This window comes from Labeo rohita, chromosome 23 (assembly GCF_022985175.1).
Source record: "Labeo rohita strain BAU-BD-2019 chromosome 23, IGBB_LRoh.1.0, whole genome shotgun sequence".
Lineage (NCBI taxonomy): Eukaryota > Metazoa > Chordata > Actinopteri > Cypriniformes > Cyprinidae > Labeo > Labeo rohita.
This window is the reverse complement of record NC_066891.1, coordinates 7,333,417-7,360,319: the sequence shown is the minus strand read 5'-3', so window position 1 is coordinate 7,360,319 and position 26,903 is coordinate 7,333,417. Positions and strand designations below refer to the sequence as shown.

The window sequence follows — 26,903 nt, the reverse complement described above, 5'->3', positions numbered from 1 at the left end:
AACATTCATAAAATTCCTTATGTGACACTTCATTTGATGGTTTTTCATTTAAATTAAATTAATGTTTACTGCATTATTTCAGCGTTACCATGACCATGTTAAGTATTTTTGTGAATGACACTGTGCACCATTATATATTAGCATTTACTTCACTTGTGTTTTTATGATGGTTAGCACTTCAGTAAGTTAGTATTATTAACATTATACCAGTCAATGAAATAAGCTTTTTTCTTTTTTACTGTAAATTAAAGCTCAATCCATAAAACCTAAAATCTTTCTACCTTTTTTTCCCCACAGTAAAATTCTGGCAACCACAGTTACCGACTATGTAAAGCCTGCTGTTGCTCAAAAATTACTGTGCATGTAAACAGACTGACTGTTATAATTACAAAAGACAGAACTTTAAAAAAAAACTTATAACAACTCACCTGCGTGATATGCAACAGAACCTCGACTCCATCCCGGATGCCTGTTCTTTGGGTAATCCTGAAAAAAAGAAAAAGAAGAATAATGAGGAAACAAAGATACATATTCTAACAATTAGACAAGAAAAACAGTCTGGTTTTATAGATACCAATGGAAGTGATGGATTTACTGTAAACATGAACTCGCCACGCTTTCACTTTTAACGACCTCACTCAACACTTTCATATTAATGTGGTGGAGAAACGATACAGCTCTATAGCCAGAAAACAATTACTGTATCACAGCTCATTGTTTTAGGTTTAAGTGTTGCTGTCACATAGCTGCAAAGGTTATGTTTTCTCATATACAGATACACCATGCCAGCAGAAACACGGGGAGCTGCCAATATTTTGATAAGATCTGAGAACGACTCTGAGCTAATCAACATGGAAAGATATTTCTGTATTTCTCTGTTGTCATTTGAAGAGACTATTACAGCTTGTTTACACCAAGAATTGTAGCAATAATTAACCTGAATTCTTAATGCATTTATCATACACTTTCCAATCTTCAAAAATCATGTTAGCATGAGTAAGTGCACCGGGTATTAAATTAACAGATGAATAAATGCTGTAAAATGTTAAGCTAATTAATGTTTAATCATAATACATTCATTTTCACAACCCAAAATGTATATGTAATAATTAACATTAACGAAGATATACATTGTAACAGTATTTTTAATTGCTAGTTCATAAGAGTGCATTAAGTTATGTTATGTTGAACCTTGCTGTAAAGTGTTAAATTCTTAAAGGCATAGTTCACCAAAAAATTAAAATTACTCCATTATTTACTCACCATCAAGCCATTCTAGGTGTATTTGACCTTCTTCTTTCAGATGAATATAGGCAGACATACATTAAAAAAAATGTCCTGGCTCTTCCAAGCTTTATAATGGCAGTGAATGGGTGTTGAGATTTTGAAGGCCAAATAAAGTGCATCCATCCATCCATCATTTAAAAAAAAAAATAATAATAATTCCTCATGGCTCCAGGGGGTTAATAAAAGACTTCTGAAGCGAATCGATGAGTTTGTGTAAGAAAAATAGCCATCTGCTACACCTACGTCATCTGATGGAACGCCACTCTGTCATGAACGTGCATGAGACAATCAGCGGAAGCTAAGGTTTACAGGTTTTAAAGCTTTAAATATGGATATTTTCTGATGACCTTTATTAACCCCCTGGAGCCATGTGGAGTACTTTTTATGATGGATGGATGCACATCATTGGACTTCAAAATCTCAGCACCCATTCACTGCCATTACAAAGCTTGGAAGTGTCAGGACATTTTTCAATAGAACTCTGAATGTATTCATTTGAAAGAAGAAAGTCGTATATTCCTAGGATGGCTTGAGGGTGAGTAAATCATGGGGTAATTGTCATTTTGGGGTGAACTATCCCTTTAACTGAATTTTAGGCAAATGTTGTGTACAGCAAGTGTCCAGTTTTTAACATTAAATGATGTTAACTGCTGTTAAAATAAAGATCCCATATATACTATCCACCTTATTTTTCAATGCGGAAGTAAGCTGTTTTCTTGCAATGTGTTAAACGTCCGGTTCATAATCCACCATAGGGAAATAACGAGAAGAATATCAAAGTGCAGTAAATGGTAAAACAGTTTGCACTACAAACCAGTGTGTTCATAATTAAGATAATACATTAAAATAATATTGTAAGACACACCAGTTTGCAATATTAAGCAGCAAAACAAGCTTTTTGTGCAACTAAAAATAGCAGCAAGTGGATGAGACCGGAAGCCAGACACAAAAAAATTACAAATGACTGAACCCACTTTTATGGGAAAAATAAGGTGGATACTTCAAAAATGTGGGGTCGATAAGTGTCTTATGATCACCCAGGCTGAATTTACCAAAATGCAGTAAAATCAGTAATATTGTGAAATATTATTATAGTTTAAAATAACGGTTTTCCATTTTAATATATTGAAAAATGTAATTTATTTGTTTATTTATTTATTTATTTCATTACTCCAGTCTGATACTTCAGAAATCATTCTAAAATGCTGATTTGGTGTTCAAAGAACTGCTGCTTAATATATTTTCGGGGGGTGGTGAGGGACTGTGATTTATTTTTTCTATTTCCACTTTTTCTTTCTATGTCTTTCTATTTCTTTCCAAGAACAGCATTTAACATTATTAAAAGTAAGATTAAAAACAATGTAAAACAATGCAACCTTGTGGAAAAAAAAAGTGTCTTAAATTAATAAAAAAAATAAATAAAATAAGAATAAGTAAGAAAATAAGTGGAATACAGGTGAGCAGCTTCTTGTGCTGGCATTTTGTAATCTGGTCTAGAGGATTACAAGAGGATCTGTTTTGGTTAAGGCTGACAAAGGGTTGTGTTATGGTTCAAGTCGAGATCTTTTAATCTGTTTATCTAATAAGGAAGGAGGAGAAAACAAACCAAGGGAGCCAAAAATCCTGCCCTAAAATGGACAGATGATTTAAACGGGAGCCACAAAATCCCTTTCTAAGAAAGTAAGACGACACGTTTAACGTCCCTCGGTCCGCCGGTGTAGGTGAAGCACGGGACTAGATGAAGTTGAGCAACAGAGATGATGATGATGATGATGATGATACCTTAGGCGAATCTGACAAACAAATCTAAACATGTAGAGACAATGGAGTGGCGCTCTCTGGAACGACACATGACAAAGTAAACTGTTTGCAAACATTACTTAATTTCGAATGAGTTTACATCTGCGCCCTGACACCATGATAAATGATAGCGCATTCCGTGCATTCGTACGATTACATCTGTGTTCCATATCATGTACCGCGTATAAACACACAAGCAAACAGACACTTCAGCATGCCATGCAAAGAACACAAGCCATCCATCACCTCGTTCGGCCCAGCGACCCACATAACAGTTTTTTTTTGAATTCGTCAAATGAAATTATATACCGCTTACTCCTGTTTGAGCAGAGGAGCTGTTCATGCATATAACGTTTTGGCCCCCTGAGGAGACTGCAAAAGCCATTAGAGAGAAGCAGCGAGCTTCCAAGAAACACAAACAGTAGCATATGTGTCCACGGCAGAGCGCTATCAGATCCACCCGGGGCTTTTATGTGCGATACTCGAGCTGCCTGCATTTCCACACTGTGGCAAAGACAACAAGTAGCGGAGAGCCTGCCGGTGGAGGCAGATGCACATCTCTACATGACATACAGTGTACAGATTAGGCCAAGAGGGTACCTGCCCTCACCCACCACAATGCGGGTGCTGCGAATGGCATTTGTGCATGCTCCTGTCATCATGAAACAATAAACTATGAGCGCTTTTAGAAAGTGAACTCTTAAAAGTAAAGAGTAAAAGCCTAACCAAGGATAGGCGCTGCAAATTAGCTACATATAGATATAGATCTGCTGCTCAATACTATGCAGTTATGTATTGTTTTGTACTGTCCCTGTTAAATAATAATTAAATATGTGATAATATAAGAAATAAAATGCATTTTTAATTTGTATACATAAATCTAAGGAGAATTTATATCCTAACGTATCTTAACTTTAAAGGAGAACTCAACCTCCAAAACAAAAGTTCACAAATAATTTACTCACCTCCTTGTTATCCAAGATGTTCATGTCTTTCTGTCTTCAGTCGTGAAGAAATTATGGTTTTTGAGGAAAGCATTTCAGATTTTTCTCCATATAATGCACTTCATTGGTTTTGTTTTTGTTTTTTTTTCCTGTTCTTTTCGACTACATTTTGGGGGCCTTAACACGCTCAAAAACTCTTGAAAATTGGCACACACATTGGAATCTGCGCTCATTAGGACGCGGCAGAGACTGGGACCCGGGCGTGGCACAGGACCTCTACAGCGCCCCCTGGAACACCTTCCGAAAACTTGATGTATAAATGTAGTTCAAATGCAGCTTCAAAGGGCTCTAAACGATCCCAGCTGAGGAAGAAGGGACTTATCTAGCGAAACAATCTGTCATTTTTTTCGGAAAATAAAAAATTGTATACTTTAAGCACAAAAGCTCATGTAGCACAGGCTCTGGGATGCACGTTCACAATGCTACGTACTACTGAATCACGTCGAAAGGTCACGCGGAACGTAGGCGAAACTACAGACCCAGTGTTTACAAAGCGAACGCGCAAAGACTAAGCAAGTGCAAGTAAGTTTGTAAACGTCATCCTCTCAAGTTGTAGGAGAAAATAAGATGTTTATAAGAGAAAATAAGAGTTTTTTGCAATACTCGGTACACAGACGATGAACTTACATGTGATTCGTAGTAGTGATGGGAAGTTCGGATCATTTTACCGACTCGGGCCTTTGAGTCCTGTTCAGCAAAATGAACGAATCTTTGTCAGTCATTTTGTTCATTTTAGCAAAATATAATTAAAATGTTACATTTTACTTCCCTAACACATCTACTGCTTACTCAAGCGTTGGTGACACTACAAACAAGACAAAACTATAATGCTATAAGAAACAGAAAAGATTAATTCATTGTTTACCTGGGTCTTTAGTCTATGATTAGCTCATCTCAGCTCTTATCTGACAAGGTTTCGTTCATCACGTGACAGACCCATAAGATGAACGAACCACTCAAAAAACCCAAAGACTAGAAACATGTGAACTAATTCCAGTACAGAACCTAATAGGATGTTGCGCATGCGCGACTGAACGAATCACCCCCCGAGATGACTCGTTCTTCCCGAGTCACATTAAAGATTCGTTCAAAATGAAAGAATCGTTCAAGAACGACCCATCACTAATTCGCAGCATCGTGGACGCGCATCCCAGAGCCTGTGCTACACAAGCTTTTGTGCTTAAAATGTAAACAAATGTTTATTTTTCGAAAAAAAATGACAGATCGTTTTGCAAGATAAGACCCTTCTTCCTCTGCTGGGATCGTTTAGAGCCCTTTGAAGCTGCATTTAAACTACATTTTGGAAGTTCAGAATCAGGGCACCTGAGTCCATTATATGAAGAAAAAACACAATTTCAAAAAAACATAATTTCTTTACAACTGAAGACAGAAAGACAAACATCTTGGATGACAAGGGGGTGAGTAAATTATTTGCAAATCGTTGTTCTGGAAGTGAAGTTCTCCTTTAATTCATTTATTTACTATTTTGTGATAGACATGATGGTGGTGGAAATTACATTTGAAGCAGTTTTTGGAATAAAGTGACTTACTTCTCTGTCTTGCTAAGCCTAATTCTATGCATCCTTTACATACTTGCACAAAATTACAGATTTTGCTAGAAATGGCAAGAACAAGAAAAATTTAGTGATTTTATTATGCTACAGCTGTGGGACAGTCTCATCTTCCAATCTCAACTTTTTTTTGATAGAAATGAATAGTAAATGACAATAAAAACTGACAAAAGATATTTTGTTTTCTCCACACATCTCAAGTGCACTAACTTTTGAAAAAAAATTATTAGTAGGAAAATTATTGCTACAGCTGTGGGACAGTCTCATTTTCCAAAAAAATTCTAATTAAATTAAAAAAAAAATAAATAAATAAATAAAAATTCATATTCAAAATTGGAATAAGATTTTTTTCAACAGAAAATAATAGTAATTTATAATGTTATAATTTATAATAAAGACATTTATAATGTTAGAATTTTTTTTTTATTTCAAATAAATGTTAAAAAAAGGCTTTCTATTCATTAAGGAATCCCAAAAAATGAGTGCAGTTAAGTAAGACAACTGTTCAACTGTGATAATAGTTATAAAAAAAATTTAAAAAAAGCAGCAAAATCAGCATATTAAAATGATTTCTGAAGGATCTTGTAACATTGAAGACTGAAGTAACAATGCTGAAAATTTAGTTTTGCAACACAGGAATAAATTACATTTTAAACGATATTAAAAAAGTAAAGAGTTGTCATACTATTTCATATGTTTTTTAAAATCATATTTGTATTTAAATAGATTGCAGCCTTGGTGGGAATGAGACCTTTTTTCAATAACATAAAAAATATATATTTGTGTATACATAATACATAAAATGTACGCATAACACATAATGAAATGGTTTAATTTTTCTTTTAGATTATCTGTTTTAAAGATGTAACTTTTCATATTTTAATGCTGGATTTCTACAGTTACAAGGTAAATACAAGGTTAAAACAATAAAATCTACCAAACCAAGACTTTTGAAAGCAGCAGTTTTTCTTTAGAGGCAAAATGCTTCCAAGGCAGTTGTTAATATCTTGAAAGTGGCCAAAGTTGAAGAAACACCCCAAAATACAACAGAGCGCCAGAAGAGGTCAGATGGATCGGTGACAGATGGACTATTGTGTTTCTTGCCGAACACATCAAAAGTTGATCCGCACTTTGAAATGTGAATGTTTCCAAAATAAATGAGGACACCAGGGTTTTCAGGAACACACACTCCCTCAATCGCTCCATGGGAAGTGCTAGAGAGCTTGCTGAAACCGAAGCCAGCGGAGCCGGATGAGAGCAAAGGAAAGGGTTGGTGCGAGAGGGGAAGGTCAGGAGGTGATAAGGGTCGAACCCATTCACGCAGATGTGGCCGCCGAGGCTCCGGTACGCACCTCCGCCCCTCGTTAGAACCCAGAAAATCTTTGTCTTGCAGCCTAGCAACCCAGTGTATATTCCGGATGCATGCGTACGAGCTCGTACGGCCAGCTAAAGTCCCCGTTCACAGGGGGTGAGGGTTCACTGATCGCAGATAAGAGCTCGGCTCTTCCTCCCCACATCCGCCATCATGCTCAGACCGAAAACTGGGACTGTCAGAGAGCAGACTCGCTTACAATTCAGCCCATCTGATGTTCCCACCACAGCATTACCCAGGCTGGTTGCCATTCCTCAAGCGGCAGAGGTGATACGCGCACTTGATGTTGTAACAATTAACAACCACACTGTTTGTAAACCTCTCTCCAGACACAGGATACAGGGAACACGGTACACGTCCAATGGGAGTAAACAGTAATTAGGCAGCTATGCTTTAACTGATATTTGATACTTAATGAAACACAGATGCAAAGTTCCAGAAAACGTCAAAATTAGAAAAAACAATAACAAATCGCTCTCCGTTTCTCTGAGCAACCAGCGACCTCGCACGACTCAACATGACAGGCTTGTTTACTGTCTGCAGTTCCCAACCTGAGACTAATTACCCTCCACTTTCCTCTTGGTCTTGTACAGGATGTCAGGAAGAGAGAGGAACAGAAGAACACGATGGTCACGTTCCTGTTCCCACCTTAACTACTCCTGATTAAAGGAATAGTTCACTCAAAAAAGAAAACAAAAAAAAAAAAACCTCATTTACTCAACCTTGTGAATTAGGGTTATTACTGTTAGCTAAACTTAAAACCATTAAAAATGTTTTGTTGACTGAAATCAAGCAAAAATAAAATACTTTTTAGATGAAAAACATACTCTAAACCAAACATTTTAAATGTTGCACTTAAATTACTAAATGGAAATAAACAAAATAAAACTAAACTAAATAATAATAATAATACTAATAATAAAATACTATATATATATATTTTACATATATTATCAGCCCTGACATTAAGCATTTTTATGGTTATTTGTCATTTGCAAAACCAATTTGTCGATAAAATAATTTAAAAGCATTTAAAGAGTTTTTGTCAGAGCCCCTGCTATTCTTAATTTTGACATTAATTTTCATTTTTACACAAGACATATATATTGGTTCAAAATATCAGTTATCAGTCTGCTTGACTTGTAATAATCCTATCGGTCATTTTCAAAACCGATTTGCTGGTATAATAATTTAAAAGCATTTAAGGAAAGTTTTTTGTCAGAGCTCTTGTTATTCTTAATTTTGACATTAATTTGTATGTTTACACAAGATGTGTATATTACACACACACACAAACACACACACACACACACACACACACACACACACACACACACACACACACACACACATATATATATATATATATATATATATATATATATATCTATATATATCTATATCTATATATCTATATATCTATATATATATATATATAATATTTAGGTTCAAAATATCGGTTATCAGTCTACTTAATAATTTCAGTCCACTTAGTAATAATCATATCTGTCTTTTTAAAAAATGATTTGCCGATAAAATAATTTAAAAGCATTTAAAGAAAGTTTTTGTCAGAGCCCTTGCTATTCTTAATTTTGACATTAATTTTCATTTTTAAACGAGACATATATATCGGTTCAAAATATTGACTATTGGTCTACTTGATCTATAATAATCGTATCACTCATTTTCAAAACCGATTTGCTGATATAATAATTTAAAAGCATTTAAAAAGGACATTTTTGTCAGAGCACTTGTTATTTCGAATTTTGAAATTAATTTTCATTTTTGCACAAGGCATATATTGGTTCAAAATATCGGTAATCAGTCTGCTTGACCTGTAATAATCATATCTGTCATTTTCAAAACCGATTTGCTGATATAATAATAATTTACAAGCATTTAAAGAAAGTTTTTGTCAGAGCCCTTGCTATTCTTAATTTTGACATTAATTTTCATTTTTTTACACAAGACATATATATCGGTTCAAAATATCGGTTATCAGTCTTCTTGATCTGTAATAACTGCTATCACCATCAGCCCTGAAAACACATATCAGTCGACTCCTAAAATAAATAAATAAATACTAAAAATATAAAGATAAAAGCCCATTTTAACTACTAATAAAACTATATTAATAAATAATACTAGACTAACACACTGCTCTATTACAAGAAAACGTAATGGCAAACACAACCATAAACTAATCTAAAAAGTAGTCGATTATATTCTGAACAGATTTGATATTTGAGATTTGAAAGCTATGCCAGAAGGGAGGGTTTTTACTAAATAATTGGTCTGTTGTTTGTACAATGACTGTGCAAAGACTTGTAATATTGCATGAGTCATTTGAACTACTTTTCTAAATCTTTTATGATGCATTTTTGGAGCTTGACAGCCACTGGTCACCATTTGACAGAAGAAACTAAGTCATATGGGAATGACCTGGGGATGAGTAAATCATGACAGATGGATGAACTGTTCATTTAGGGTGATTCTCTCAAAAGGCTGTTCTATTTGCATTCTGCACCTCAGGGCATTTTATAATGTCAGACTCTAAGTGTTATGAGGACACAGTGTTGCGAAGCCACATTTGCGATCTTGGTGTATATCCAGAGCTTACTGTACACAGCTCTTCTTGTTCAGGCTTTGACCATAAAAACCACTGGGAATTTTTAATCAGAAGACTACACTATTGCCAAAAATATCTTTAAAAAAAAAAAAAAAAAAAAACTTAACCTCCACAGTGTGACACTGTGGTAATTGTTATCCATGCAACCCTTTTCCTACATTCACTGATTTAGCAGATGCTTTTAAACCAAGGAACTTATAAGTGAGGAACAATACAGCAAATGACTTACTCTTCTTGCCAAGCCCAGGGCAATGTAGCACTTCTCTCCGGGATCCACGATCTCCACTTCAAAGTAGTGACTTCGTGTCGTGAGAGCCTGCCGGGCCTGAGCCAGACCGACGTCCATGATGCTCTTCCCTTTCCCAACATATTCCAGAAGCTACGGCAGAAAACATCATAGACTTGGATAAATTTTAGAGCGATACACACGTTTTAATATTGAGTTTTCAACCGTTTGCTCATGCTAAAGTAAACAGGATCTTGTCAGGCGGATTATCTGGTCAGTTTAAGGTTAACTTGGCATAAACCAGATGTATCTATAAAAATAGTCAGCCTGGCTGTGAGCAAGTTTAGGAAATTGGATATGTTGTGCTGCAAACATTTCTGGCTAAGCCTCAGTTTTTAAAGGAAAGGAAGATCTTGATTTATGCCAAGCCATCTTGAAACTGGTTTCAAGTTCTATGTTCAGACACACCACTGTTGACGTTCTACTTATGTTTTCAAAGAAATTAAAAGTTTAATTTCATTCATTGCATTAAATTGAACAAAAGTTATGCATTCCAGTATTAAGCAGCACAACTGTTTTCAACACTGCCAATCATATTTCTTAAGCAGCAAATCAGAATATTAGAATGATTTCTGAAGGATCTTGTGACACTGAAGACTAGAGTAATGATCCTAAATATTCACAGGAACAAATTCAATTTTAAAATACATTTTAAAAAACGTTACTGTAAATTGCAATAACATTTCACAACATAACTGTATCTTTGATCAAATAAACACACCCTTGGTGATCTTAAGTCTTACTGACCCCAAACTTTTGAACGGCACTGTGTATATATAAATAAACCCATCATTGAGTGATGGTTTTAAGCCCAAGGCACTTAAAGAAGAATATTTAGAAGAATAATCTACAAGAATTGAGATCAAGTATGGGCAAACCCAAGCACACAGGAGTGATGACACATCTTCAGATTTACTTTTTACTTCAGGTGTGTTAGCAGAGAGAGAGAGAGAAATGTAATAAGACTATTAGAGAAGACAAAAAAGGTTGACCTGTCTTCAAGAAGTTCAAGGGATAGCGAGGGTGGGGCATGGGCTTTCAACTACAGACATGTGAGTGATATTGACAGCCCCACCTAGCCTTACAAATGAAAAGAAAAATTTACAAATGGAACATTTTTGACATGGCATAAGGTCAAATGTTGAATTCAACAGTGCTGCAAAATCAGATATTATGAAATACAGATGGAACACTTGCATTTGTGAAGGTTACAGTTGGATGACGCAGATTAAGAGGTTTAATTAGATTTTAAGATTGTGAAAATGGCATTCATGCAAGTTTGAGCCATCTGGACTGTCTCGACCTAGTGATGCCTAATGTACACCAAAACATTTCATTCAAAGGCCACGTCAACAACACTTTGGGTTCGACCTTGAAATCTGCCTACCTAAGTGACATTTTTAGGCATTATACGTTTGTTCAAGTGATCAAAGGTTAAAAGTGTTACCTAATGGACTGCCTTCTTTGGACATGTGCACTTTCAAGCACTTAAAGACCAAACTAAATTGTGTATTTGGTTATCATGCATATTTGAAAAAGTAAAACTTTAAACCTTGTGAACTGTGTACTTAGATGGTTTAGTTAGGCGCCATATGCAAGTTTAAACAATCAAAGCTTCAACACTTCACCTACCTAAGCGTCATTTTTAGCCTATTACACATGTTTAGAAGGTCGGATAAAAGACCACAATTGAGGCCAAACCTAATGTAGCAGCCTACTTGTGTATCATTAGACATTATATGGACAATTGGATGTTCAGTTTAAACTTTAACACCTCAGACTGCAAGTTAATCAGCATATCTGGGCAGGTCTGCACTTCAAGCTGAAACCTAGTGAGCTGCCTACCTAGGCATCAATACATTTCAGATTAAAGGCTAGACAACATTTCTGGTGCACTATCAAATGTTCAATTTCTAATACCTCAGATTACAAACTATACTGCATTTTCTGTCATGTTCTTCTGTCAAATAGGACAAAACTTCTATACTTCAATTGAGAACCTACACTGTAAAAAATAAAAAACACAATTTGTTGAGTCAGCTTAAAATAATTTGTTACCCTGCTGCCTTAAAATTTTAAGTTCAGTCAACTAAAATAAGTTTAGTTAAGTTGTACTAAGTAACAACTTAGATATTTGTGTTTGCTAAACTTAACAGATGGGCAAGTACCCAACTGCCTTAAAATTTTAAGGTGATTCAACTCAAATATCTAAGTTGTCACTTAGTATAATTTAACATTTCAAGTTGAATAAACTGTTTTTGAGTTGACCGAACTTAAAATTTTAAGGCAGCCAGGTTACAAATTATTTTAAGTTGACTCAACAAATTGTTTTTTTTTTTACAGTGTAGTGCCTAACACTGTCAAATGTTTAATTTAAACTTTAACACCTCAGACTGCAACTTAATCAGCATTTTTGAGCATGGAATAAATGACACAAAACTAAATGGACAAAAAGAATGGCCAAAACAATTGCACTTGAAGTTGAAACCTACCTAGGCATCAATAAATTTATAATTTAAAAGCTAGACAACATTTTTGGCCATCATAGACACTTTCAAATGTTCAATTTAAACTTTAACTCCTCAGATTCCAACCTAGACAACATTTTTTTATGTGTCTTCTGTCAAACAGGACAAAACTTCTATACTTCAATTGAAAAACTAGTGCCTAACAGCATTTTTGGGCATCATATGCACTTTCAAATATTTAATTTAAACTTTAACACCTCAGATTGCAACTTAATCAGCATTTTTGGGAATGGAATAAGTGGCAAAAAACAAAATGGCTAAAAAGAATTTCCAACTTTTGCACTTTAAGTTGAAACCTAGTGAGCTGCCTACCTAGGCATCAATACATTTAGAATTTGAAAGCTAGACAACATTTTTGGCCATCATACATACTTTCAAATGTTCAGTTTTAAACTTTAACTACTTAGATTCCAATCTAGACTGCATTTTTTGTCATGTGTCTTCTGTCAAAAAGCACAACACTTCTATACTTCAATTGAGAACCTAGTGCCTAACAGCATTTTTGGGCATTGTATGCATCTTCAATTGTTTAATTTTAACTTTAAGTTTAAACTTTAACACCGCAGACTGCAACTTAATCAGCATTTTCGGACATGGAATAAGTGGCATAAAAAGAACGTAACAGGCAAAAAAAGAATGGCCAAAGCTTCTGCATTTTAAGTTGAAACCTAGTGAGCTGTCTACGTAGGCATCAATACATTTCAAAATTAAAAGCTAGACAACATTTTTGGCCATCATGTGCACTTTTAAACACTCAATTTAAACTTTAACTTCTCAGATTCCAACCTAGATGGCATTTTTAGTCATGTGTCTTCTGTCAAATAGGACAAAACTTCTATACTTTAAGAACCTAGTGCCTAATAGCATTTTTGGGCATCATATGCATTTTCAAATGTTTAATTTAAACTTTAACTTTAAACTTTAATAGCTCAGATTCCAAGTTAATCATCATTTTTTGGGGGGAATGGAATAAGTGGCATGAACAAAATGGCCAAAACTTCAAGTTGAAACCTAGTGAGCTACTTACCTAGACATCAATACACTTCATATTCAAGCTAGACAACATTTTTGGCCATCGTGTGGACTTTCAAATGTTCAGTTTAAACTTTAACACCTCAGATTCCAACCTAGACTGCATTTTTGTCATGTGTCTTCTGTCAAACAGGACAAAACTTCTATACTTCAGTTGAGAACCTAGTGTGTAACAGCATTTTTGGGCATCGTATGCAATTTCAAATATTTCATTTAAAACTTTAACACCTCAGACTGCAACTTAATCAGCATTTTTGGGGATGGAATAAGTGTCAAAAAACAAAATGGCCAAAACCTTTGCACTTAAGGTTAAAACCCAGTGAGCTGCCTACCTAGACATCAGTACATTGCAGTTTAAAAGCTAGACAACTTTGTTGGCCATCATGTGCATTTTCAAATGTTCAATTTAGACTTTAATACATAAGATTCCAACCTAAACTGCATTTTTTTTGTCACGTCTTCTAACAAACAGGACAAAACTTTTATACTTATAGTGCCTAACAGCATTTTTGGGCATAACGTGCACTTTCAAATGTTTCATTTAAACTTTAACACCTCAGACTGCAACTTAATCAGTATCTTTGAGCATGGAATAAGTGGCCAAAAAAAAAAAAAAAAAAAAAAAGAAAAAGGCAAAAGGAACGACCAAAATGTTTGCACTTCAACTTGAAACCTAGTGAGTTGCTTACTTAGACACCAATAAATTTCAGATTAAAAGCTAGAGAACATTTTTGGCCATCATATGCACTTTCAAATCTTCGATTCAAACTTTAACATCTCAGATTCCAACCTAAACCACATTTTTTTGTCAAGCATCTTCTGTCAAACAGGACAAAACTTCTATACTTCAATTCAGAACCTAGTGTATAATAGCATTTTTGGGGATGGAATAAGTGGCAAAAAACAAAACTGGCAACTAGAATGGCCAAAACCTTTGCACTTACGGTTAAAACCTATTGAACTGCCTACCTAGACATCAGCACTTTGCAATTTAAAAGCTGGACAACTTTTTTGGCCATCATGTGCACATAAACTGCATTTTTTGTCAAGTGTGTTCTGTCCAACAGGACAAAACTTCTATACTCCAATTGACATCCTAGTGCCTAGCAGCATTTTTGAGCATCATATGCACTTTCAAACCCAAACTTTAACTTTAACACCTCATATTGCAAGTTAAGCTGCATTTTTGGGAATGGAATGAGTAGCAAGAACAAAATGGTCAAAGAATGGCCAAAACATCTACACTGCAAGTTGTAAACTAGTGAGCTACTTACCAATACATCAGTGCATTTCATATTAAAAGCTAGATAACACTTTCAAATGTTTAAACTTTAACACCTCAGATTCCAACCTAGACTCCTTCTGTCAAAAAGGACAAATTTTATACTTAAATTGAGAACCTAGTGCATAATAGCTTTTTTTGGATATGCACTTTCAAATGTTTAATGTTGACTTAACTTCTGATTAACGCATTTTCGGTCTTCGTATGACTTTTGAGCGAGTGAGCTGCCTACCTAGAGAGCACTTCACATGCCTATGATGCCCAAAACGGCTCCAGTTTTCTCCCACGTTCTGTTTCTGGCCCAACAGCTCTGCGAGCACAGCTTCTAACCTCAGAACACAGCGTCGTGATTACTTTCAGATTTCAACTGGTTGTCATTAATTACTTAGAAATTTCCGTCTGCAACGTCAGAATCAGCACTTTATGGGGGCAATGGAAAGATTTCGCCAACGCCATCTACAACAACCTTTGGTATCCTTTGTTTACGCCAGTAGACGACTGCAGGTCAGACGGAGACTCTGACGGGGGGCCTCGTACAACCACATGCTGGTAATGACCAGACGTTTTGAAAAAACACGGAAATGTGCGTGCAAAAGCCAAACGCAGGCTTTAAACGGACATGAACAGACTGCTGTCAGTTGTCCAAGAATATCCCCCGCTGACATCAAAACCACTGATGAACTACAGAAAATGAGACGTTAAATCCTGCAAACAATCAGCCGCTGCTTTGATCAAAGCAGGCTCGATCGATCCAACTAAACTGATTGGTGTTCAATATGGAAGAATGCATGTTTCACAATGGTGGATGCGCCCACCGAGGGACTGATATCCATTTATTGCCATTAAATGTGTGTTGCTTTTTACAGATGCAAAACTCTGGGGGGGTTTTTCCTGCCTCAACCCGACTCTTCTTTTCAACATCGACCTCTTCAAATTTTCGTGCCAGGACAGTTGCCTGCTCATTTGAGGATGGAGGCAAAATTGCACCTAGTCACACCTTCCTGCCTCCTTGATGCTGAGTAATGGGGAGGTTGTCTACCTTTATACCACTCCTAACAGCTCTCAACAGTTCCCAGCATGCTCGGATGACAGTGCTGACAGATCCGACATGCTCTCGAACGTCACCATCCCCAGACCTGCGTGGGGGCGGCAGCTTGTTTTGTTGACCCGCTGCCCCGGCAACAGGTGCAACATTGCGAGCGAGTCCCACAACTTCCTGTCACAGCGCAGAGAATGTGGAAAAGGCGGAGGACACAAAGAGGGAGACGCCCACGAGTGGAGCTGCTGAGATGTTTGTCTCGCTCTTCTTCAGTCTTTAAAACAGGGTCTATGTTTTGACAGCCTCAGACGAAATCGGTGAAGATGATGTTGTTATAAGTCGTCTGTCGGCTAGCCGTTACTCAGAGTCTGTCTAAATGCAATTTATCCTTAATTCACCTTGCTCTTTAGAGTGGTTAGTTGAACTTGGCTTTTAGCTGCTCGTTTAACTGACAAAACAATATATTAAAAGCCTCAACATGCAGACTCCGTTTTGTGGAGCGCTGGGAATTCCTGTCACTATCCAAGACGGTCCTAAAAATCAAAACAAAATGATTTCAGGTGATCTATGATAAAAAAGACCTTTGCATGTTTACATCATGGTATCCCAGTACAATGTTTTTAGATATGATGTGGCAGGAAAATCCCCATCCATTAATTTGTCTTTAAAGGATTAGTTTACTTCCAGAACGAAAATTTCCTGATTGTTTACTCTCCCCCATGTCATCTAAAATGCTCATGTCTTTCTTTCTTCAGTCTAAAAGAATTAAAGGTTTTTGTGGAAAACATTTCAGGATTTTTCTCCATATAGTGCACTTCAATGTGGATCAGTGGGTTGAAGGTCCAATCTGCAGTTTCGACACAGCTTCAAGAGGCTCTACATGATCCCAGTCGAGAAAGTGTCTTATCTAGCAAAACGATTAGTCATATTTCTTTTTTGTTAACAACTGTTTATTGAAATTTCTTCTGGGAACAGTAATATAAAAACAAAAAGCAACTGTGTAAATTTAGAACCCACCCCAGGTAGACTTCAAAAAATTAAAGACCTTTAAAAATAGTACTACTACTACTACTACTAAAATAATAATAATAATAATAATAGACACATAAATAACAATAAAATATTTTTTTCAAAGACTTCAGAAAAGATGAATGATTGGTCATTTTCTAAAAAAATAGATATTTATAAAATTTAAATTAATTTTACTGAATTGGTTGAAAAAACTTTTTTTTTTTCACAAATTTTGTATGTATGTAAATTGTAGAATATCCAAGATAACATTTCTAGTAATTGTGCAGTTAATTCTAATATTGTATTTTCAGAAAGTTTCCGAGTATTTTTCCTCTCCCCAAAATGTGTCACTACCGAAACACAGTAATATATAATTTAATAAGAAGTGTTATATTGACCTATTGACCCTTGTAAATATATATATGTTTTTGCTATATTATTAGAAAGTCTTTAAATGTATTACAATTTTAACAATATGATTTATGACATTTCTATGTCATTCTATTTTGATTCCAATCTTTCTTTGTAAAAGACAAAGTTAATCATACTGATTTCAAAGTTAAGGATTGATTAGTCTGAATATACATTGAACCAAACACTCATAGCATCATAGCATCTTAGCTGATAATTCAATATACTTTATTTTTGACAAAACCTCCCATGTTTTGGTCATTTTCAGTAGTGACAGTAATGCTTCGGTAGCACATCACATTACAGAATTTTGTCTCTCATACTAAAACACTACTAAAACCCTAAAAATTTGCAAAACTGTACTAAAACTTAGGTGTTCCCTTTTGTCACTACCGAAACAATTATGACATGTTTTGGGCGTATCTGTTACGGCAGTGGCAATTTTAGATAGTTTTGAACTTAGCTCAATCAAAACTAATCAGCACATAGTTAGATGACACAGTTCTAAACAGTTGCGCACATATAAAAACTAAATGTTATGGAATAACACTCAAAAAAAAGTGTGCTTAATTGCGGAAAAAAGGTGTTTGGTAGTGACATTCCTTAAAGTTGATTTTCAGATCTTTAAACACATTTACCTAAAAATAATGGGACCCATCTACACACCCTGTAGGTACAAGAGAGAAGGACACATGAATATTTCCAGATCATAAACGTAGGGGTGTAGTTAAAATCAGTCTCAGTCAATGGACTAAAATACACACAGTTTCGGTAGTGACATGAAAATGCAGGACAGTTTTTTTAAATAAAGTTTTTACAAAGAAAAATAAAATAATTATTTTTAACTTAACTTTTTTTAAAAATCAAAAAGATATTTTTAAAAACAACAACGGAATGAAATCTCTTTTTCAATATGTTTTTCATAAATTAAAATTTAGCAATTAGGGTTCGGGATAGCCACCTCCCAGTTGAAAGTACCAAATAAATGATGATTTTATATATATTAAGCTTACTGATATTTTAAATATTATTGTGGGTTTCAATAGACAATAGAATGATCTTAGTAAACAGCTAAGATTTCAATTCTTAAATGCTTTTCAATTCTGTTTTTTTTTTTTTTTTTTATTGTGGGACAGCAGTTTGCACCAATTCTGCAGAATGGCCCATATACTTTTAACCATAAATCCTCATCTTATGTGAGCCTGACCTCACACATTGCTTAGTCACATTGCAAAGGTCACACGTGACGTATGCGGAAGTACAAAGCAAACACGCAAAGAAAGTCAAATGCCCTTTACAAAAAAAAGGTAAAACAGCGATGTCAAACGATTTTGAAGTTGGAGGAGAAAATAAGAGTTTTTCGTCCCTACCCTATGTTTTCGAACCAAAGTACAAAGACAAAGAACTAACCACACGTGACCTTTCCAACATGATTAATTAATAGTAATTCATGAAGTTGTAAACGCGCATTGCAGAGCTAGTGCAAGATGAGATGTGGTTAAAAAGTATAGATATTTTTATTTTTTGTACAAAATGAGTGGTAGACCAACTGCATTACTTAGTTGGGGTTGTGTAGAGCCCTTTGAAGCTGCACTGAAACTGCAGTTTGGACCTTCAACCCACTGATCCCCACTGAAGTCCACTATATGGAGAAAAATCCTGGAACGTTTTCCCTCAAAAACCTTCAATTATTTTCAACTGAAGAAAGAAAGACATTAATATCTTGGATGATTTGGGGGTTAGGAAATTGAAGTGAGCCAATCCTTTAAAAGTAATGGGGCATTAGTTCATTGTAGTATAATAACACATCGTAATGGTGCGACCACCGCTGTTTGGCAAAATCCAGGAAACCATGCTATTAGAAATTTCTTGTGAGCATGAAAGATTTCCACATGAAGACTTTGCATCGGGTTCAACCAAGGTGAACCAGCACGAAGCTGTCTGGTTTGAAAGTGACTTCTGTGTGAGATGTGCTTCATGCACTGCTACACTATTGACAATGGACCTTTTTGCCTGCGAAAGTTTGTTGCAGAACTCAAAAGCTACTAAAAACAACTCTTCTGCAACATTGTGACATTTCACGGAACACATCAGCACATAATTGCCTCCAACGAAACACTACTTTCTACTTTTAGATTATCACCTCCATGACCTGCTCACTGGTGCCCAGTAGGTGAAGTAATAAAGATGCTGCAGAACAGTCATTTTACCTGCACACAAAAAAATACCGCTTGAGGTCATACACGTAAGACGTGTTCGTTCATCTCTGTGCCTTGTTTTTAATTTAAAGAAGTTCTGCACGGCACGTCCACTCTGCTGCATCTAGCTGCAAAAACATGTCAGTCTGCACTGATTTTAATTGTTTTTCTGCGTAATGCGCACTTGACGGACGTCTTTGACCGTTACGGCGTGCCTCGCTGAAACGTTTTTAAGACGCTGAGACAAGTTAAAAAGATTAAGATAATTGTGCTGCTCCTGGCTGTGGAAACCAGCATGACTTTCCGAAGGAGCCTAGCATTAGGAAAAAGAAGCTTAAATGAATACCCAAAAATGAACATTTCGTCATAGTTTACTCATGTGGAAGGGCCTCCAAACCGGTGTGACTTACTTTCTTCCGTGGAACACAAAAGAAAATAGTTTGAAAAATGTCTCGGTTATTTTTTGCCCCTACAAGGAAAGTAAACAGATTCAATGATGTTTGGATCCAAACATATCGTTTTTTTTCCACAGACTAATCAGTCATACAGGTTTGGAACAGCATGAGGGCAAGTGAATAATGACAGAATTTAGGTAAATTATCACCTTTAAGATCATTTAATAAAAATGCCTGATCACATCAATGTGGGACTATAAATTTTGCTTGACATTTCAGCTTAGATTATTTGTGAATCAGTTAAATATGACGAAGGCGCTGCTAAGAAGCCGTTAATCAAACATGGAGCGGATAAAAACTATAACCTTACCCCGTAGCCAAGCCATTAGTAATGTAATGCATCTGTTGATGGCTAATTAATATTTACGGCTTGGGGTGTGGTAAAAGCTACCTGGGCTAGATTGAACAGCTGGATACAGATTTATAAACCCTTCAAGGTTCTTCTGGATTATTTTCTCTGGTGTCAGCATTCATACTTATATTAGCCAATCATAACAGTGGATGTTTGACTACCACCAAAGCCACATATTTAATTCAATGCAATATAAAAAAAAAAGATAAAAAATGAAAATAAAAAAGATGCTATTATATAAATATTAAAAACATTCTGTCTTCATGTTGGTTCTACAGTAATTTGATGGCTGAATGCAAATTTATTGCAGTGTATTAGGTGGGATTAATCGTGATTAATTTTAGAAAAAAATATGTGATTAATTTTTTTTTATTATTATTGACTGACAGCACTAGTATTAATGCATTAACTATAAATGTCAATGAATAGGACTTTGTTGTAAAACAATATAAAGAGATCTTGACATTTTAAAACAAAGTGGTTTGAACAGTGGTTTTTGAACAGTGGTATTTTTAATATTTTTAAAGAAGTCTCTTCTGCTCACCAAGCTTGCATTTATATGATCCAAAAGACAGCAAAAGCTGTACTATTTTGAAATATTTTTACTATTCTATTTGAATATATTTAAAAATGTAATTCATTCCTGTGACCAAAGTTAAATTTTCAGCATCATTACTCCAGTCTTTAGCATCACATGATTCTTGAACATTTGATTACTTTTATTTTTTTCAGGATTCTTTGATAAATAGAAATATCCAAAGAACAGCATTTATCTAAAATAAAAAGCTTTTGAAACATACACTATACCATTCAAAAAGTTTTTCAGGAAAGATTTGAGCCGCAAATCAGAATATCATAATGACTTCTGAAGGACCATGTGGCTGGATTAATGATGCTAAAAATTCAGCTAGGAAATCACAGACATAAATTACATTTTAAAACGCATTCAAATAGAAAGCAGTTATTTTAAATAGTAAAAATATTTTTTTTGCTTTGCTTTTGATAAAATAAATGCAGGCTTGGTGAGCAGAAGAGACTTCAAAAAAAAAAAAAAAAAAAAAAAAACAACATTAAAAATCTTACTGTTCAAAAACTTTTGACTGCTAGTGTACATACATCTGCAAGTATCCAATACCTATGAAATATCTTAAATTGTGGCACTCCAGTGTTGGTATTTGGCTTATAATCAAAACCGAGCCCATGTATTCCTTCAAAATAAAACTACTAGTGTTTAGCTGAAAAGAAAAAAAAAAATCTCAACGGAGGCCTAGTCTGTAAAGTCTTTCACCACCTTTTAATAGACCCAACTATCACTACCAGTTATTGCTGCAGGAATGATGTTGCCCAATCATAATCGCTCGCTCCTGCCAAAGGACTGCTGCAGCTGATGCTGTTAGACATAGCGTGATAAAAGACATTTGCATACTTAGATGGCTCTGCAAAAAGCAGCTGTCATACTGAAGAATATCAGCCACAACATTTTTTCGGTTTCCTTTTGATTAGTTCACGATGAAATGACCGAGGAGTTAAAAATAAACTGCCGCATACTTGACCTTTGTCAATACACGAAAACAATGGCTCACTGAAGAAATAAAAAAATACAGAAATGTAAAAATGTTCTCCAGAGCATGTTATTCACTGTTAACCAGATGGTCAGAAACATTCAGTCAAACACTAAAAAAAGACTAAACTAAACAGGGGTTGTTGAGGTTAAAAATAATTTCTTACATTTGAGTTGGCAACACTATGTTAGTTAACTACAATGAACAACATTTAGGGAGCATTTATTTTATCTTTATTGAAATATTATTTATACACCCAATTTTCAAAATGTTGAAAATCAAAAGTTGTGTATGTTAACATTAGTTAATGCACGGTGAACTAATAAATTAACTAATGAGCTAGCAGACAGAAAACTGAACTGAAGTTTAAAACATTCGAAATCACAAATATTTCCTTTCCTGAAAATCTGCTGCAATGAGAATCCAACAACCCTGTTCCAGGGTCGGGAATTTGTTTTGCAACTTTTATGTGATTTCACAACAGAATGGAGAACTTTGGGTTAACCTGGGGTTAAATGCCTTGCTCACACAGTGAAACACACTGATAATGGATCTCCTGGGTACTGAACCAGCAGGTCTCCGGTTACTAGCCCTGAATACTAAACGTTCCTGAAGTTGGTCACAGGACCATAACTGCCAACAACAGCAAGCTAACAGCTAAACTTCCACCAGCTCTGCTTCAAGAACAACCTGAACCAATCAGAGGTCTCTGAAGAGACTTAAAGCTAAAAGAGCTTATGGAGGTGACGTATGCATTATGAGTCAGATCCCTCCATCTTGGTAACTCCTCCAAGCAGCGGTTTTCATATTACAGGGCTCGAAATTGCGACTGTTTTGGTCACATATGCTCCCGGAATTTAATCTGCACGACCTCAAAATATATTTGGGAGCGAGTAATTGTTGTGGTGCGACTTGTTTTCATTTCTTTACAAAACTTTTGCTAATTACTGCACAATACATGACTGCTGATACAGTGAGCCGTTCTATCCAACATTAGCTTACGTAACCAATTAAACTTCATCTTTACATTTTTAGCTTTAATGCAGATTTAAAGGTATTAGCCGTCAATCACTCACATTGTGCTCTGTTGGAACTTGGAACTGGCCGGTTTTTGCTCCAAACGGCTTTGCACTGCATTGCAATTACGGGTGTGCGATATGAACATTTTTGATTCTTGATGATTGCAATATCCTTACGATCTCCTATTATTGAAGAAATAAAGTAGGCCTATTACGCTACAGTGCACATTCTATCAGTTGTAGTTCTGCCGCGACATACATTCACACCAAATGCAAACAGCACCTGATTACTGGAGTAAGTTATCTTTCATGTGTGGTTTGGCCCAGGTGATTTATGTAGCATAATTTAACAAAGCTAAAGTCTGTCAGTTCATTCTGTTTTTGCTTCAGATATTGAAATTATAATGTAATTTAAATCAGAAACGCAGTGGTTGCCTTTAATTTAAATGGCTACAGAGAGTTTGACCTGTAATAAACATCTTGTAAATAATTATAAAAAAAAAGCTTTCAAAATCAGACCATTTGTTTGTAAAGCATCGGTGATCAGAATTGGCCATGAAGAATAAAGATCAGTGCATTACAAAAAGAAGTGTGTGGTAAAGAATTCAGGATCAGGTTTGACTGGTGAAGCTATTAATCATCAGGATGTTGTTGGCCGTTCCACTCAACTGGCAGTTGTGGTGCTCCTTAATATTTATTGGGTGCTTCTAAATTTTATTTGGTGCTCCTAACTTTTTGAATTTGGGAGCACCAGTGCTACCAAGTAAAAAGTTAATTTCAAACCCTGTATTAGTGTTACTTTTGTTAATGAAAACTATGATGATAAATGTTTGTTGACAAGCTTTTTTCCCTTTGACTAAAACGAAACAATAAGGTCAATAAATGATAACTGTGACTTGCAATATCGTTGATGATAAAATATATTTTAAAAAGAGAAAATACACCAAAATCTCTTATTTTCATGGAAAAAAGGAGACAAAATATTATTGCAGACTACTGTGCATGCCTCAACTACCTGAGCTTGCATGTGTGCGGTTGCCAGATATCAAGAGTTCAAATCTCCAAATCATAGCTTCTCTGTTGGATACAAGGATACATTTCCTGCCTGGAGTTTTGCTTAATTTTTACAATTTGGCAATCATGCATACACGCTCACTCAGTAAAACAGACAAACAAGCAAACTGAAGTTTAGTGATCTCCATGTGAGATGTTCGGCTTAAATTAAAATGTCATTCACCCAATTGTGGTTACTTGCTAAACAACTTCTGTTGTTTTAACAGAAAAACATTATTGCCATTGGGAATTACAACTACTATTGCGAACTTCACTGTTATCATATATCAAAGCAACTGATATTAATTTATATATTAAATAGCCTTTAATAAACTAGATCTAATACACTTGATGAGTGTACGATATTGGATTTTTGCCAATATCTGATATGGTGATATTTTTCAACTCATTTTGGCTGATAGCCAATACCGATATGGGTATAATTTCCTTTTGTTTGGAAAGAACACCATGTCCCTCCTGTGCAGAATAAGCAAATAATTTTTAATTTTGGTTAGTTTTTAACAAAAACGTATTTATTAGAATTAAAAAAAACAATAATAAAGTTGTTTTATGATGACAGTACATTGAAGCTTTGAAAATAATTATAAACTATATAAAAAATAAACTATATATCAATCACTTTGATATGAGAAATGTTTGTTGACAAGCTTTTTTCCTGTGACTCAAATGAGACAATAAGGTCAATAAATGATACCTGTGCAAAAACAACATGCAATATCGCTGACAATAAAACCCATGACTTTAAATTTTTTAAATGTATTTAAAAAAATTAAAACTACACCAAACATTTTTAAAAGGAAGGAGGCAAAATATTATTGCAGACTGCTGTGCATGCCTCCAGTACTTGAGCTTTCATGTGTGCAGTTGCCAGATATCGAGACCAAATTAGAAATTCTCTCTTAAAAGGATACAATTTGTGCCCAGTGTTTTGCTTAATTTGCTCAATCTGGCAGCCATGCATACATATTTGACCCTGCACCACAAAACCAGTCTTAAGTAGCACGAGTATATTTGCAGCAAATAAATTGTATGGGTCAAAATTAAAGATTTTTATTAAGGATATTAAGATCATGTTCCATGAAGATATTTCGTAAATTTCCTACCGTAAATATATCAAAACTTAATAAGAACTTAATTTGGACAACTTTAAAGGCGATTTTCTCAATATTTAGTCTTTTGGCACCTTTAGATTCCTGATTTTCAAATAGTTGTATTTCAGCCAAATATTGTCCTGTTCAGATTTCACATGATGTGTAAATCTCGATTTCAAAACATTGACCCTTATGACTGGTCACATATGTGCTCGCTCTTCATTACAGAAGTGTCGACGCAGATCTGAAAAAACAGACAAATATGTACGCTGAATTTAGCGATATCCACGTGAGACGTTCGGATAGATAGATTTTATCTATCTGTGTTCAGTCATGAGATCTCGACAATATTGTTTGCGATTGTGATTGCTAAATAAATGCACTTACTCAACCGCTATTGTTTTAACAGAGAAACATTATTGCAACTGGGAATTACTGGAACCACTTTTAGGAATTTCGCATTTATCATATATAAAAGTAATTGATAACAATTTATATATTAAATAGCCTATAATAAACTAAATCTAGTACACTAGATGAAGTAAAAAAAAAAAGTTGTATTGGTCCACATTCTATTGATTTGTGCTTATTATTATGATTATAATTTTTATAAATCAGTTTAACCATTATATAGCATGGCAAGTTTTCATTGACTAAAACTAACAAAATTAACACCATATACCATACATACCATATATACAGCTCTACTCTGAAATCTCCTAAATGTTTATGCTTCAATAACAAACAATGGTAACACTTCACAATACGGTTTATAAGTGAACATTAGTTAACATGAACTAAGGATGAACAATACTTCTACAGCATTTATTAATATTAGTTAATGTTAATTTCAACATTTTCTAATGCATTTAAAAACCAAAGGTGGGCTTGTTAACATTAGCTAATGGACTGTGAACTAACATTTTCATTAACATTAACAAATATTAATAAATACTGTAATAAATGTTTGTTCATGTTAATACATTAACTAACAGAACCTTATTGTAAAAAATTAAGCAAGCAATAAAGTGACTACAAATGTTAGCATAAATTGTGTTTCTTAAGCTCAAAACATGGTAAAACTGTATTTCTGATGCCATATTGGGCATCAGGCTTCTCCCTTTTGCCTTACATGTCATTTGACTTCCATATCTTGGTTTTTATCAAAAAGGATGCAAGCGCAAAGGAAATTACAAGTTAAAGCAGGTTAACAGCCTCTCCCTGCTACAGATAAGTCATCATTTCCTTTTTCTCACACTCCCAAGTTCCCTTTGAGGGGTGAAGTGATGTTCCAGTGCCCTCGCACACCGAGTTTCAAATGAAACCTTTCTGTTGTGGGAAACAGATGAACTCATGCTGACCAAAAAGTCCATCGATATGGACACTAAAGGTTCATCAGATGAACTAGTGCTCCAAACCGAATGGAAATACAGAAAACTATCCAACTGCGCTGTAGGGATGTTACACAAAAAAAAGAAAAGAAGAGCAGAGCAGGAACAGATGTCCCTGGTAGCTTATTCAAGATGAAACTATGAAGACCGTCTGACAGCGGTTAGTGTTACAGTAATACAGTTAAACCGGCCATAATGATAATGAATAACGAATTCCCGTTCAGCCTTAATTGTACGAGTGCGGCTCTGAAAGCCTAACCAGAATTAACCGGGCCACAGTCACATCGAAAGCGCCAGGAAGCTTGAGGACTGTCATTCGTTTTCTTGTCTACAACATTAAGTCTAAATCATTTCTCTGACTGGGATGGCGGAATGTACAGTAATGAGCCGAACCCTTTGAGTCACCCCGTCAGTTTCAGACACTCAGCAACATCGCCAGGCCTGACGAAACCACAAACACTCTGAGCCGAAGTGTTTAAAAAAGCCCCGTTTCTCATAGACAATGGGCC

General features: G+C 35.2%; 1 protein-coding gene across 1 annotated transcript in view; it reads right to left on the bottom strand.

Moving 5' to 3' along the window:
* Nucleotides 1-26,903, bottom strand: part of spryd3 (SPRY domain containing 3) — a 64,470-nt gene that overhangs the window by 16,462 nt on the left and 21,105 nt on the right. The window contains exons 7-8 of the mRNA XM_051096216.1: nt 9,893-10,042; nt 429-486 (exon numbers count right to left, since the gene is read on the bottom strand). Coding sequence (XP_050952173.1) covers nt 429-486; nt 9,893-10,042 — 208 coding nt within the window. The remainder of the gene's footprint in view (nt 1-428; nt 487-9,892; nt 10,043-26,903) is intronic.